The 16,798-nt window shown below is 36.7% G+C and overlaps 1 protein-coding gene across 1 annotated transcript; it reads right to left on the reverse strand.

Moving 5' to 3' along the window:
- Positions 1–1,388: 1,388 nt before the first annotated feature.
- Positions 1,389–12,695, reverse strand: AGR2 (anterior gradient 2, protein disulphide isomerase family member). Its single transcript, XM_007430364.4, has 8 exons — positions 12,610–12,695; positions 8,897–9,049; positions 7,712–7,775; positions 6,755–6,807; positions 5,856–5,929; positions 5,134–5,197; positions 4,004–4,087; positions 1,389–2,034 (listed from the first exon to the last, which is right to left on the reverse strand). The coding sequence occupies exons 2-8, from the start codon at positions 9,042–9,044 to the stop codon at positions 1,985–1,987; spliced, it is 537 nt and encodes a 178-aa protein (XP_007430426.1). The 5' UTR covers positions 9,045–9,049; positions 12,610–12,695; the 3' UTR covers positions 1,389–1,984.
- Between the last annotated feature and the right edge of the window lie 4,103 nt (positions 12,696–16,798).

Consider the following 16,798-nt stretch of genomic DNA (forward strand, 5'->3'; position numbering starts at 1 on the left):
CCAGGAGGACCTGTCTTCAACCTGGTCCTTCAGGTCTTCCATTGGTGCACCCATTGCCACTGTAATTGTTCATCTACCTTGTTGCTGGTTGTCCTCTTTCTGTTTCCCACCACCTTCCACAGCATAATAGACTTTTCCAGAGAGCTAGGTTTTTTCATAAAGTAGGATAATTTGAGCCTGATCATTTGTGCTTTGAGAACTCTGGGTTGATTTCTTCAATGATCCATTTGTTTGCTTGCTTGGCTGTTTATGCTATTTTCAGGAGTCTTCTCCAACACCAAGATTCAAAAGCATCAGTACTCTTTCTACCCCTACTCTATTGGATCTGGTGGGACAAGCAGAACAGCCAGAGAAAGACGATCGCCTGTGCCATGTAGGGCTTTAAGGATGATAGCACTTGAACTGCATCCAGAAGCCTATTGGGAGCCACAGGTGTTACACTGTGAAGCAATGGTGTTACATGCTTATACCAGGATAAATAGGAAACCACTATTCATGGTTTGATTATCCTCTTCTTTCGGAATGGCAGCAACCTTAGCAGCAACTGGCCTACTAGCATTTCCCATTTGTTTTGAAGCATAAAAATAAAAGATCCTGAAGTGGCGCACAATCTGGGGAAGTTTGAGTCTCCTCCCCACCTATTTGTGTTCCCAATTCTCCTTCAGGATTTCTGTGAATGAAATAAAGGAGCAATAGCAATGGTACTGTAAGATAGGTTCCACTCTGCAACATTATTTTCCTGGAGAACTAATGGCTTTAATGTGTTTCATACATCATCACCACTCTACCATCAGTATTCAGCAATCATGGTCAGTGGTTGCACTGGGAACCCGAAACAGAGAGTTGGGGGTCACAAGTGTTCTCTCCCAGCTTAGCATATCATACCAAACAATTTTGAGGCTACTTTCATATATCACACTTTGCCATAGTATGTTTTAGTTTAGTTTAGCTGAATAGACTACCATACTTTATGTTATTTATGCAGCATGCTAAGCTAAAAACATGCGTACCTTTTTACGTACATAAAAACACTTTTGTCTTCTGTACTGAACAAAGCTATGACTTGCCAACTGACTGACAAGTTTCATTTGTGTATTATTTATTTATTTATTAAAGTTTTATGCTGCCCATCTCCCCCCCCCCCAAGATTAATTATTAATTGGAAGGTTGCTGTTCTGCCTGGGTTCCGTGATTGCGGGAAAGTAATGTCCAGTATTAATACTTAAACAAGTCAGGCTAATATTTAATAGATGACCATACTTCAGTCACAGGGTCTTCATGTATATGTTTCAATGTCGCATGTGTAGCATAAATAGCAGGCAAGTCAACCATTAACTATTCAACATATTTTAGATAAATTGAGTCTGAGCTAATGGAGCCTTCACAGATTGATGGAAAATATCTGTTTTATTTCCCTTAGTTATTTAAATGCATGGGTTTCTTCCTCATAATAGAAGTGGTTTGAAAAAGGAAGTCAAAGCGGAATTTTTGGTATATTGCATTGATAGATATTGATCTTCAAATTTTCACATAGAAGTTTTTCGCACCTAGGCTGAAGACACCAAGGATTGATCCAAACACATTTTGGCATTTATGGTTTTACACAGCTCATCTTCTGACTCTCATTCTGACCTCTTTCAGATATTTCCCTGTATATTACCTCTGACCACAAGAATATTACAGATGGATCTTTAAACGATAACAGGCAGGTTCCTTTTTTGGTAAAGATATAATGTAGATTTATTTTTAAATCTTGATTTATAGAAAAAAAGATACCATACTTTAGTCTTATTTTATAAAAGCAATCAATACTTAATGTCATAACATTACAAATGAATATTTATAACATAGTTTTGGTATTAAAAGGTAACATATCAGCAAACCAATGCAAATCCAAAGTCCAGACTGTCTCCACTTTGGGGAAAAAACTAAGCATTTTTAGACTCATGAGCAGAGGACCTGATAGTGGGTCAGTCTTCTTTCTTCACAATTCTGTCTTTAGCAGATTCAGAGCTTTCTGCATATTTGAATACACTAGGAATAAATAATTTGGAGTCATTATTTTTAAAAAAGTCATTTGCTATTATACAACTTTTACAGACACCAATTTGAATTTTTTGAATTAAACAAGCCGCAAATAATTAAAACCTCACCTTAAATTGATTTGTTAAGGGAAAACTTTTCATGCTTATTACAGAAAGATTTATAACTTGGTTAAATTGTATTATGCTAATTTTGATGAGCTCCTCTTTAGCTTCTTTCAATGCTTTATCTAGGAATGGTTTGTGACTTGTATACTGCAGGGCAGTGGTGTAAAAAGGGTAACCCAGAGGTTCCCTGAGGTGCGCCAGCACCACTTGTATGGGTCTCTTTTTTATTTATTCTTTATTCTTTATCCCGCTTTTCTTTTGTACAATTCAAGGCAGTGTTCATAATGCTCCCTCCTCCTATATTCCCCACAACAGCAACCCTTTGAGATGGGTTGGGCTAAAAGAGAGTGACTGGCCCAAAGTTTCCCAACCAGCTTCTGTGACTAAGGGAGGATCAGAACTCACTGTCTCTCAATTTCTAATCTGGCTCTTTAACCATGACACCAAACTGGCTCTTCTTTCTGATATAGCACACTGGGGGCTTCAGGAGCTTTTCCATTAAAATGCCTGCTCCTTCCCAAAATGGGCCCTGGCCATAGTACTTTTGGAGTGTAGCCCTCAACACGCCATGTAAGGCCTGATAAGAGCCTTGATCCTACAGAAGTTGCACATCCCTAGTGCGGGGCAATATTCATACCACACTGAGTCATAGAAAAACGTGCAACATGGCTAAACTCAGGATTAGACCTTTCAACTGGCTTTCACTTATAGTCATGTAGTCCATTTCTATGAACTATTGTCTTCCTTGATTGGCAGATATTTCCAAGCCATTGAAGTTTTAACTCTTCTGTTTTGGAAGATAGAAGACTGGGGGGAAAAATGGACCCTTATTTTTATACCGTGTCTATATATTGATATGTGTGATGGAATGGTTTGATGAAGGCCGCACTCAGGAAGATAAGCATTTCCTTAGCCCCCAGCAGGAGCGTGGGAAGGTTAAGAAGATGAGACTGGCACCACCCTAAGGAATTCATGGTGTTTTGGCTTGCTGGCTTGGGAAGTTTAGATTCAGTCTGGAGAGATTCTGCCTTGGAGGTGGAAGCTAATAAATGCAACAGAACTGTATCTGTACTGTCTCATGGAGTTCTTTGGGCTGAACCTGACAATATGGTCATGTAACAATATATTGCCAACATTTAAAAGTGAACATGTCTATAATACAATGTATGATTGAATCATGTTGGTCTATGGATGAATAATAACATTAGGTTAAAAAATGAGTTTTAAAGTTACCGAATGTATTAATTCTTATAACATCTGTTCAAATAAACCACTTTTTTCAGATGTTCTACACCAATGTTTCTCAACCTTGACAACCCTTGTGGACTTCAACTCTGGCTGGGGAATTCTGGAAGTTGAAGTCCACACATTTTCAAGTTGCTAAGACTGAGAAACACTGGTCTATTGGTTAAGGTGCTGGTCTTAGAGGGGGGAAATTCCAGTTATAGTCCTGCCTTAGACCCAAAAGCCAACCAGGAGACTTTGGGTCAGTAACTCGCTCTAGGCAGAAGAGAATGACAAGCCACTTCTGAAAATCTTGCCAAGAAAACTGTATGGGCTTGTCCGTGTAGTTGCTAGGAGTCAAGAATGACTTCAAGGCACACACATGCACAAATCCTGCCTATACATCGTTAACTCCAGGGGTAATTACTACTGGTTAAGACTGTACATCTTAGCAGCCTCTCTTTGTCTGTAACACATGAAAGGAAATGCTATCAAGTTAATTATAAGTGCTTTTTTCTTAGTGACAGAATGCTAATGCTGAATTAGAATATTTGCTTATAGAATAAGTCAGGTGGATTTTCCTTTGCTAAATCTGCTAAAAGCTGTGATACGAAAGAGAAATTACTTACACAGTGAAGCATCTTGAGGCTCATAAGCATAGAGGCGGTTGGAATATCTTCCAGTAATATCTGCTCTAACTGTCAGTGAAGGATCTAGAGACAGGGAAAAGTGGAAAAGGTAATTTTATGCTAGTAATTATATAGGAAGCCTAAAGTTAAAAAAAAAACCTTCTGTTCTTCTTGTGTCCAATATTCTTCGACAGAAAAAAATTACATCCAGTGGTACAGCTCCTGCCAGACCTCTGAAGCCAAGTATAGGGCACAAATTGTGTCTCAAACTATAGGTTCCCCATGTTTATCCCAATTAAAAAATGAGAAAATGTAAATTATAAGTGTTAAAGAGAGACTACCACCTGAAATGTAACCCTTAAATGCTTTCTTAAAATTACTGTCCTTAACATACATTTAAAACAGTTGAGCTTGGCTTCAGAATCCATTTCATGCTAATCAGAAGTAGGTAAACTGACTCTGCATGATATATTTAGCCTAGGAAAACAATGAACTGTGGTTAAAGGTGAAGGTAGACAGGGAAAAGATGGCAGTGCAGACATTTCAATTATTGAGCCTGGTTGCCTTAGCGCATTGTGAAAACCAGGCCTACATATTATCAATGATACTACCATTACCATAGGATAACATCTGAATTTTGTAACAGTGATGTCTAAATATTTTTGAATATGCTTTCATGTGAATAGTTATAAGAAATGAAAACTTTCCCCAGTGCAGCTTCTCCATTTTGATCCCCAAACTCTGCCCACAAAGGAGACATCTCTTCCCATCCTTGCATTAAAATTTCCCTCAAAATAATTAACATGAGTTTGGACATTCTGCAAACAGCCTATACAGCAGGCCATTCATATTTCTCCTATCCTCCTCTAATATACCCAGTGAGAGGTATATTATGAATTAGTACATACTGAGGAGTATGAAAAACTGATCTCAGAACATTCAGATGATACAAGGTAGGGAAAAGACTTTGCAAATGATACCACATGTATGTGGTTGTTCTTTCTAGTTTTTCCACATTCATACTGAATAGTGAACAAAACTTGTTTGCACAAAGAATATTTGTTGAGACTGTTTTTATCATCTTGATACCAGTTTTTCAAGTTAATATTTTCAACTCCTAAAGCACTCACCTACAAACAGAATTCTGGGCACGTATTGACCATCTGGTGCAAGATGTTTGTCTGTAGTTTCATACTAGAATTAGAAAAAGAAGAATATTGATATTCCTATCTACCATTTAAGCTACAGTCTCCCTTTTTCTTTCTCATGCAATTACAACAAACCCAAATTCAGCTCAATATAGTTAAAGGTTTAGTGGAGAAGGACTAGGCCACAACTATTCCAACGTTTCACATTTCACATAATTCACAATTAGAATTATAATTGCAAGCTGTTCAAGATAGAGCAGCTTTGCCCAGTTTGATGCTGTGGACAAATCTCCATATTCCTCAAACAACATTGTTGACTTCAGCTACCCTAATCCTCCAGCCAATATAACTGACAGCAACAACTGGAGGGCGCTGCTGGGAAAAAACTGAGACTCACACACCACATTTTGTTCACAATACTTTTCCTAAATGTGTATTCATGTAAATAACAATATTACTGAAAATACATATTGTGAACTATTATAAGATTACCAATTGTTAATGTGCTCTATGAATTGAATTCTCAGCTCAGGAAATCAAGACAAATTATGTGCTTGCAAATTTTAATAAAGTAATAGTTTCCATCTTCTCAAATTATTTGCATGTCATGTTCATTTTGGAAAAATGACTTGTGTAAAATAGATAACATAGCATTAGGTAAGTATCTAGATAAGTAATAATTCAAACATCATCTGAAAACTTACAACAAGATTGAGAAGAATAAACTTCTCTGCCAATTTCTGTATATCTTTGTGTTCAGCAAATACCTTCTTCAGTGCTAAAATAGAATAACAGTTAGAAATGCTATTGAATACAAAAGAAACAAATGTCATATAATTTGATGTAAACCGCCCAGAGTCCCCCATTGTGGGGAGATGGTGGGGACAAGTCTACTAAATCAATCAATCAATCAATCAATCAATCAATCAATCAATCAATCTACAAGTCAAGCCAAACTTGTAACCTGTGTTAATGTCTATTATATCTCAATGTATAATGAAAGAGTAATACTATAGAGGAGAGCCAGTTTGCAATAGTGGTTAAGGCACCAGGCTAGAAACCAGGAGACTGAGAGTTCTGGTCCTGCCTTGGGCACAAAGTCAGTTGGATAATCTTGGGCCAGTCACTCTCTTTCAGACCGAGGAAGGAGGCAGTGGCAAACTACTTCTGAAACCTTGCCCAGAAACCTGCAAGGACTCATCCAGGCAGTCATCAGGATTCAAAAACGGATTTAAAGGGACACACACACAATACTATAGAAATTAAGCATTAAAAATTATTTTAAGAAAAAATACTTAAACCTATCATGATAATTGTCTTTAGATTTTAAAACTTGGATTTCTTCCTTTTTTTTTTTTTTTTTAATATGAGCAGGTTTAATACTGTTCTTCACAAATCATGAGACTTCATTTCTAATGATGATCATTTGTTAAAACAAAAATGGCTACTCTAAAAACTTTTATTCAAATTAGTTATATCTTACATCTTTTACTTGCAAAGTTGAAACAGGTTGCTTTTTCAGGTGATTTTTAAAAACAACTGATGGGAGGAAGTTAATTTCCTTAGATGGAATGAAAACTTCATTTGTTAGAAACAACAGTACCTTGACTATGAGGGCAATCTTCTAAGTGGTGGATGATCATTATAGGCTTGTTGCTGAAAAAGAAAAAGTGCTCCATGATAGAACTTCAGTTAACTAACTTCTCCAAACTAAGCTCCTCCTATTGCATTGGCGTACAGTTCCCATCACTGTGGACAGCACAGTCAATGGATTATGTTGACTGCGAGTGACGAGAATTAGAACCAATGTATCTGGAAGGCATCAGGTTGGGAAAGATTTCAGCCGACTATAGAGAAAGTAAAACTCAAGACAGGCATTGAGTAAAGGCTTAGGTTTTATCTAACATAGTACTGAAATAAATTTCCCCTAAATTTCTTCTCCTGCAAAAGATGTTTCTGCATTTTTCTCTCATTCCCAGAATGCTTTAGAATTTATTTAGCGTTTCTTTTGGTGTGAGTTGACTTTACTGCTGCAAGAAGCAGTAAGTTCTACAGTGCTCCTTAATCACTTCTATTACTGTGATGCCTGTTTCCTGTTGCTTCCTGATCCAAAGAAGCTCTACAAGAGGAATTTCCTCATGTTGTAATCTTCTTGGATTTAAATAGATGTGGGAAGTCAGGAAAGCTGAAGACTGCTGTAGTGGTGATTGTCTGGAAGGAAGGAAGGAAGGAAGGAAGGAAGGAAGGAAGGAAGGAAGGAAGGAAGGAAGGAAGGAAGGAAGGAAGGTAGGTAGGTAGGTAGGTAGGTCAGGGCAAGAGCCCTGTAACCCACCCATAAGAATTTTCCTAAATTGTTATCCTTCCAGGAAAAAAAATGAAAGGAAGTTCTTTTGCTTTTTAAAATTGAAAGAGAGTGAGCAGAGGAGTGACACGATGATAATGCACAGTAGTGTTAGTTATAATATACTGGGAAAAGACTGAAAAATGTTGTCAGTGTCTCACAGTAGAAGTCAAATAATTTTTCATAAGACAACGAGAAGCACTTGGAGATGTAACTTACCTTGTCTTGGATTTGAAAAGAGCTTCTTCATAAGTCTGAGTCCAGATTAGTTGATCACCCCAGCCTGAAGGCAAATGACCAATGGCATTTATTTTAAATATGTCATTGTTGAGAAAGTCTTAAATGCATAACTTCACTCAAATCTGAACAAAGACTAAAGGATCCCCTATTAGATCTATTACATAATGCAGTTCTTAGCCCAAGTCTTCGGCCATGTTTTTAGGGAAATATTTTTGATGATAAAGGTTAACCTCAAGCATGTCTTTGAATTCATTCATTAATGTGAACCAAAGGCACATAAACATAGAGTGAATTTTTGGATAATTAGCTTCTAATAATTACAATTTGTTAAACTGTTAAGCCCACCAAGAGTGATACATGGTTAATAATTCGGTTCCTTCTTTTTTTTTAAAGGACATTTCTTGAATGCTGTTTATGCAATACCTACTTTTCTTTGGCATTCCCCTAGGACAGTGTTTCTCAACCTTGGCAACTCTAAGACTTAAAGCCTGGGGAAATCTGGGAGTTGAAGTCCACACATCTTAAAGTTACCAAGATTGAGAAACACTGCCCTAGAATTACATGCTCCAGTTCACATCAGGTCTAGCCAACAAAGCAAATAGCCAGTTATTCAATTAACTCAATGGAACTTAATGGAACTTACTTCTAAATAAATATGTATAAGTATAAATAAATATCTATGTATAAGGATGTATATATAAATTCCTGAGTCATCAGATCCTTGGAATAGCTTTATTCCCATTTTCCATTTTCCATGCTGAGACAGAAGATACTTTCCATGTTGTAGATCACTGTTTCTCAACCTCAGCAACTTCAAGATGTATGGACATCAGACAGGCAAGGGAATTCTTGGAGCTGAAGTCCACACATTTTAAAGTTGCTCAGGTTAAGAAACACTGTTGTAGACTACTGTCTGATCAAACATTTGTCATGCATGCTGAGTTTTTTAACTAATATTAAAATTACATAATATCCTTTCCATTGAAAATTACATGAAAGAAAGTTATCACATCTTACTATGGCAAATAAATAAGTAAGTAAGTAAGTAAGTAAGCAAGTAAGCCAGAAATCACTTTTTAAAAATAAGCAGGCCTGATTAAAAATTGAATGGTGATCAGTATAAAATACACAGCTTCCCACCAAGTTCAGCTATTGTGGCTTTACCTCTTGACAGAGTCTGTGGAAGTTTAGGGTGTTTCTCCTTGGCTTCTTTTGGGTCTTTTCTTCCATCTTTAGTAGTAGTTTCCTTAGCCAGAGTATGCAAGACAGCAAGAACCAAAATCAGGATGGATGCTAAGTTTTTCTTCATCATTAAAGCTAAGGGGAGAAAAAAGCATTAGGTTTATTTGTCCAATGGAACAAAATACTAGAGGTAAGGAACAATAGTAGCAAAACATAAGAAAGAAAAGGTGCTTTAAATCTCATGGACTGGTATAGAATTCCTCTATTTCAAGAAGAACTGAATACCAAGGCAAACTTAGAACACAATCCTATGCATGTTTCTTTGAAGCTGAGCACTACTGAACTTAATGGGACTTCCTTCCAAGGAAGGTTGTTGTTGGGGTTTTTTTTTTTGGTACCTTCAAGTCAGTTTTTGACTCCTGGCGACTGCCTTGACTAATCCCTTGTAGTTTTCTTGGCAAGATAAGTGGTTTGCCATTTCCTTCTTCCTAGGACTGAGAGAGAGTGACTAGCCCAAGGTCACCCAGCTGGCTTTGTGTCTAAAGTGGGATTAGAACTCACCATCTCCTGGTTTCTAGCCTGGTGCCTTAACCACTACACCAAACTGGCTCTTATGGTAGTCTTAGACTAGAATAATATCTGTAGGCTAAACCAGCCTTCACCAGTTTGGATCTTCTAGATCACACTTTACATTGTATTATAAATCAGTTAGCTTGTGGCAGCTTAGCATGTTAAATGAACCCAGGAATTATGGTTATGATTTAGGTGTGATGCCTAAACCCAGTCAATTTTACTTTATTCAGCCAACCAGTGGTAAACAATGGCTTTGTGTGATATAGTGTGATCCCAACACACAGTTCTAGATAAAGATGCAAAGCAATGTTTTGTTAAAATACTTTCATATGCTCTCAACATTCCTTGAGATATTTTTATGACAGTTGATGCACAGGAGAGTGCTTAAGAAGAAGCACTGATTTCAACAAAAGTGCCAATTAATTTACATTCATATGACAAAGCAGGTTTGAGGGCCACACCCAGTTTCGTGCAGCATATCAAAGACCTCTCTCAAATAAAAGGCCAAAGCAAGATCTACTGCAGATGTGCAAGGCTTAAAGAATATTTTCTGTTCCTTAAAATCCTCCCAAACTTTTTTCTTTAAAAAGGACACCCCCAAAGGCTGTTTTTTTGGTCCTGCCTATGGGGGGAGTAGAGTTTGAGTGCTGCAAAAGAGTTACTGGTGAGTTGTACTTTTGATCTATAGATTGGATTCATACATCATTCTAAACTACAGTTTGCTTAATCATTTATTAAAAGCACAATTGGCTGAGTTCACTGATTACACTAAGCTAAAAGCAAACCACACTATGGCTTAGTATGATATACAGAGCTACAATATCTGAGCTGCAAAAATCTGAATAACCATTAGAAAGCAGCAACCAGGTATAGGAAAAACCAGATATTTACAGTCTAAATAAATATACTTTGACATAATCAGTTGAGATTATGTAGAACAGCTTGCATACACTTCCAGTATGAACATAAAAGCTGGTTCTTTTAACTCAATGTGTTCCTATTGCAGAATCTACAGTATTATTCCTTAAAGGTTTTAAAGGAAGATATGTTATGTAAAATGAATGAAAGTCCTTTAAAAGATATTTGCACTGGAATAAGCACTGTGAAGGAACAAACTGCTTCTCCAAGTGGTAATAGCAGGGACAGGTTTCAAGGATTAATTTCCTAGAGCCCTTTTCTCTTGCTTTTTTCCAGCAACTCTTAGTTGCTGAATTGACTGGTAGTTGATGGTAATGTAAAACACTGTAAGAATGCAATATTTTATGCATATTTATCAGGGAATTACATCCATCAATACAACAGCACTTACATCAGAGTAAACATTTAAGATTGGCTGCACTGATCCATGTGCACATGAGTGTGGCCTTGCATTTAGTATGTTGATCTAAACTGGTCTTTTCTTAAACCTGGTTCCCCCAAACACATTATATGCCAGCTCCCCAACTCTCAGGCAACTGTTTGCCGTTTGTTAGCAGAATAAATCCAATACTTCTATAAGGCCTCAGGTTGAGAAAGACTGATTTTTATGATTAACTTATATAGGTTTACCCTGAACTGTTTTCAGGAAGATGTACTCCATTTTAATCTAATTACATAACTGGCCAACTGAAAATATTGATTAAAAATAACATACACAAAAGTTGTTGAACTTTGATGCTAAAAAGAGAGTAAGTTCAGCATCTCTCACCCTTTAGATTGGCACACCAATTTATAGGTCATTGGGAATATATTTGTCTAGTTTGCTTTTACCAAATTTAGTTCAAGACTAATTTTTTTGAATATTCAAAAGGTCACTAAGCACCACTGTTAAAAATAAAGCAGAGCTGGTATGATTGGGATATTATATATATCACTGTCAAAATAAGAAACTTGGGTATTTAATATTTCTACTATTTAATATTCTTCTCATCAGTATTTCTACCACCACTCAGGAACACTGATAACACAATGCTATTTCTGATCCTTTTGTACTTAGCACATTGGGATGGATATAAACTTGGTCCTGCTCAGAATAAACTCATGAAAATCAGTAGGTCCTTAGCTAATCACAAACTGTCCTATTGATTTTGAGATACATACTATAGTCCAATACCTTGAATTATCAGCTGGCTGAAGAATATGGGGATTCGAAATCTACACATCTAGAAGGTTGCCTTAGACCTACTGTAGCCATGATTACATCTAGATTCACTAACTTGTAAGTAGATTTAATTGCAATACAGAAGGATTGGTTCCAAATCAATTTGGGATCATCATCATTACTTTAGGAGACAAAACTGCTGCAAAGAGTAGATTTGAATAAGCGTGCATTGGTTATTCTTTGAATAAGCATGCATTGGACTAAACTTTTAATGAGATAACTATGGTAATATATATATATATCAGGAAAATCAAAGTGGAGATGGTTGGAAGGAAGAATAAGATAAACGTAGGCTGCAAGTCTACTGTGTCTAATTTTTGAAGCCAGAGGAGAATTAAAGTAGTGTGTGTGCCTACCTGAATATGCATGCCTACCTGAGTGTTTTGGAGTGTGCCACAGTGACAATTTGCATAAGGTAGCCCCATCCTCCCTAGCCAGCATGGCCTATGGGTATGCTGGATGGATGGTAGGAGTTGAAATCCAGCACATTTAGAGAGCAGTAGATTGGAGTTTGAAGAAAGTGGTAAACAAATATGAATGGAAAGAAAATGGAGAGAGGCTGTAGAGAGAAAAATCCTCTTTTCCTCCAAGCTTTCTCAGAAACATGAAAAGAGATAGACCTTCCATTTTATATAACACAGAAGCTGTATCCTTTCAAAAGGAAGTGCAGCCTTAAAAGATATTAAATGGATTTGCCCTTGCCAAGCAGGAAATCAAAGCACAATGAATCAGGGCCGCTGGCAGGCTTGAAGCAGAAAGCAAACAACTGAAAATCTTGCATCTTGGCTATAAAATATGTTGTATGCTTGTAAAGCTCTATTCTGTTTAAAAAATGGATTTTTAAATATTTTTTGTCAAAAAGCATGTTAGGATTATCTAGAGCAAAGATCCATAGAGCACTTCTACTGCAATTCATCTCTGCTCTGCTTGTTACTCCTGCTTATTAATAAGTAACCTGACTCGTAAGCAGCGATAGCCTTACCTTTTCTGCCCTCTCTCTTCTAAGAGCAACTTCTGAAGAGCTCTCAATTTCAGTGTGAACAAGAAAGGTGTGGAATGCCTATTTATACACCTGGGTGCACCTGATCCCACCCACAAGGTTGGTATTTGAATCCTGCTGTTATAAGAAAAAGTTGGGAAAAAAAGTAGAAAAGTATTAGCAAGGCATTTTTCAAACAATGTTACACCATTCTGTGCTTCAGTTTATTTAATAATTATGATAGAAAACTAGAATGTTTGAGTTTATGTGAGTCGTCCAGGAAACATACTTGGCAACATGTCAAATCCAAGTACAGTAAATATAAATGGAGACTTCCAATTTGCCCAAAGGCTGATTTGTCTCTATGTGATTGGAGCAGCCTTGATGCTACGGCATAGGCCTATCATTTTTTTGAGAATATGAAGTTGATTATTTGATTACCTTTCAGGTGCAAACCAGAAAGGCCATTAATCTCTGTATGTTATTGTAATTATATATATAAAAAAGCAACTTCCAAATCAAAGTAGAATATGATAATCACACTTTTTAGGTATTTTTAAATTGTTGCCATGTTTTGAAATCATGTTTAAAATAATGTTATTTATTTATGTATTTAACATATTTATATGGCTTCCCAGAGTGCTTTCGTAGATGGGTAGTTGTATACTGGTAGATATGTTAAATAAATTAAATATTAATTCCATAGACTTTTTAATTCCTCAAGCTTCTGCTTTCACTACAGTTCAGGACATTGCCTGGAATAAGGGTTGTTCCATAGCTAGAGAGCCAGTTTAGGCTAGTTCAGGTGGTTCAGGTGCTGGCCTATAAACCAGGAGACTCTCTTCTAGGCCTCCCTTAGGCATGAAAGGTGGCTGGGTGGCTTTGGGCCAGTCCCTCTCTCTCAGCCCAACTCACCTCACAGGGTTGTGTTGTGGGGAAAATAGGAGAAGGAAGGAGTATTAGGTAAGTTTGCTGCCTTGAGTTATACATAAAAAGGTGGGATAAAAATCTAATAATAATTATAACTAAAAGATGCTGAACTGAATAGTTTTCAAAGAGATGTTCTAGATTAAGGATGAGAATCGGCAACATGGTGAGGAGTCATTGTATATATGCCATTACAAACATGCAATCTATTTATGCAAAGGTTTAAGTGAGCTTTATTATCTGAATTTGAGCCTTGGAGGGAATCCAAGCCTGGGCAGATTGTGGAATATCTACCTTAGATTGATTAGCAGGATGAAATGATGAATTATTGTTTTTGACAAGTTGCAATGTTAAGTATCATTTGCCCCAAAGTGCCAAGTAATATCAGCCATTAAAACATCTTTGGATATCTAAAAAAGGGTCAGCAGCTTTAAGTATTTCAGACTCCTAGTACCAGAAAATATACCTTTTTTTTCAAAATAAGCCCATAATAATTGTTTATAAATATTCATTAGAATACATTAAGTTAGATATTCAAGTGTACAGAGTGGCATAGAATAAATGAAGTATTCTATACAGGTGTATCACTACAAGACCATTTTGGCATTTATTTTTCATGCTTATATAGATTTTAAATTACTGTTAAATTCATGTTTATTGGACATTGGATGTAGGCATTTTTTCAGGAAGAAATTGGTGGGTTAAGCTAATTACTAGAGATGGGGCACTCAAAATGCAGCATTAATTCATATGGTGTGATCATGTCTATAATTGTTCCCTTTTCAACAGAAGCCATTTCACATAATGCATTTTATTCTGGAAGATTTAATAGTTTTCATAGATGTTCATGCTGTTCTGAATGTCAATAGTTTGGAATTAACAGGAGAACAATGGAATAAATATTCATAATGGATGGATGGATGGTTAGATGTTAATAAAATCAAATGTGTGTGTGTGTTGTAAAAAGAGCCAAACACTGAAGCCAAAGAATTTGTACTAGAAATATGTTGGGGTTAATCAATTCTTTGTACTTGGCAGTTTCATCCCCTTTTCCTTACAGTATGGTATTAACGATATGCATTTTTCTGTCATGGCACTATGTTCTCATGTTCTGCACTGACGACATAGCCATATCCCATGAACGTGGTGAAGGATAGGGTTGAAAATTATGTTGGATGGTTCTGGGGCCATCTCTGTCCATTCAAGCTGAAGGATAATACATATATATGTACAATGGCATATATCTGTCTTTTGGAAGGGCTATCAGATACATAGATGAATGCTTAACATAATTTGGTAATATATTTATTTTATTTTATTTTATTTATTTTCAGACTTGTATGCCACCCATCTCCCCCAACGGGTGACTCTGGGCAGCTCACAATAATAAAAAAGAAGAAAAAACACAGGTCTCTCCAAACATGGATACAATCTATAATTTAAAAACATATATTAAAAATGCCCTAAAAACCTCCTATGATTTTAGCCCTAAAAAACCTGTCAGATGCTGGGGGGGGGACAACCCATCACCCCACCAGCCATCTCCACAGGTGTGGGCCCCCCTCTGGCCCCCAGGCCTTCTGGCAGAGCCAGGATTTGATCCCTTTCCTGAAGGCAACTTCCCCAAACTGGTGCCTTCCAAAAATGTTTATTCTATGAATATGATCCATAATTAACCAGCATGAGTAGTGGACTTGCTAACCAAGTTATTGTATTTGTAATTCAACATGTCAAGAGAGCACCAAATTAGAAGTTTGGCATATGCAATTGAAGAGCCAAGCTTTTTTCAGTTCGCAGTTGCACAGAGAATGTTTATGGCCACAGAAGATTTGCATGTAGAATCTATTTAGATGAAGCTACTTTCTACTGGAATTAAGGTAGTCTGGAGCTGGGACAGTGGTTGTAATTCAAACTTCTCTTCTTCATGCATTCAGTGAATGTGGGAAAGGCTTAGAGAATGAAGATATTCATTAATTCCATGTAGCAACTTGTTTTACTCCCAAAATTCTGAATTTAGGTTATCTAAGGGCATAGCTGATATATTTCTTTTATTTAATACAACGTTAACCATCCTCGTTAGACATCAGCAAAATTAAGGTTAACTTCGTCAATATTCTTGAAACAATTAAGTATTTGTCATATTTACTTTGCTCACTCCAGAAATTTCAGCTGATGATGTGTACATAATCTCAATAGCAAATCCTGTTGCATTTAGCTCTGACGGTGCACTAGTTTTGCTGTGCTATCACTGTGTGTCCCAGCCCAAAAGATAAATAGTGATGCATGCTTTATTAAGTATTAAGGCCTAGTCATATTTCTGAGTTCTGCTAGATAGCTCTCATCACCTATGATTTCTTAGGTTGTTCTAAGTTGTATTTAAATGTTGGCATGCATTTCTTTTCAAGACTAAGGATTTTTGGAAGGGGGCAGTTGCTTGAGATTTGGATTCATTTGTGAATTTCCTTTATTTTATTCTGAAAATAGGCACTACAGAATTTTAAATACATTCCCTACACCTGCAACACTTCTATTTTCCTCCAGTCATTAGCACAACTTGATTATTATTCAAAGCTTTCATAATGTGAGTTCTGTTATGGGAGCACGTTTTGATGTTCTCCATATTTCAGTTGTTGAAATTACCTGCTTTCCTCTCATACCTAGATTTTATATGGACAGTGGAATTTCAAGCGGGAGAGCTATACTTGATTGATACATCCTAAAAATAGGTATCATTTGATAAAATTTTCCCTGCAAAAAATCTTTAAAGGAATAAGAGATTACATGCTCTAAGGTTGCAGTCTTGCCACAAGCTGTATTAGGACCTATCAAGAATGTTGGGAAATACTTATTTGAATTAATATGTTTATTGATTAATTGAATTTATAGCCTACTTTTCTGCTCAGTTCAGAACATACCTGTGATGGAATGGAATTATGAAGGCCAGGCTCAGGGAGATAAACATTTTCTTAGCTCGCCAGAACTGCGTGGGAGGAACGAGAGGATGAGACTGGCACCTCCCTGAGGAATTCACACTGTTGTGGCTGGATGACTTTGGGAACTGGGGTTTTAGTCTGGGAAGATTCTTGCTAGAGGTTGTAGCTAATAAACATAGCTGGACTGAATTGGCAATGTCTCTTGGAGTTCCTTGGGCTAGGCCTGACAATACCCTACTTAGTTCCACTCAAGACTATAGCAATAATTATAATAATTAAAAATGTAAGATAAAAGCAATGTGAATGTAATTTCAATAACATAAGCCCAGCTG

This window comes from Python bivittatus, unplaced genomic scaffold (genome assembly GCF_059951505.1).
Source record: "Python bivittatus isolate LINGU-HERP-01145 unplaced genomic scaffold, Pbiv_v1 ctg000610_np1212, whole genome shotgun sequence".
Taxonomy (NCBI): domain Eukaryota; kingdom Metazoa; phylum Chordata; class Lepidosauria; order Squamata; family Pythonidae; genus Python; species Python bivittatus.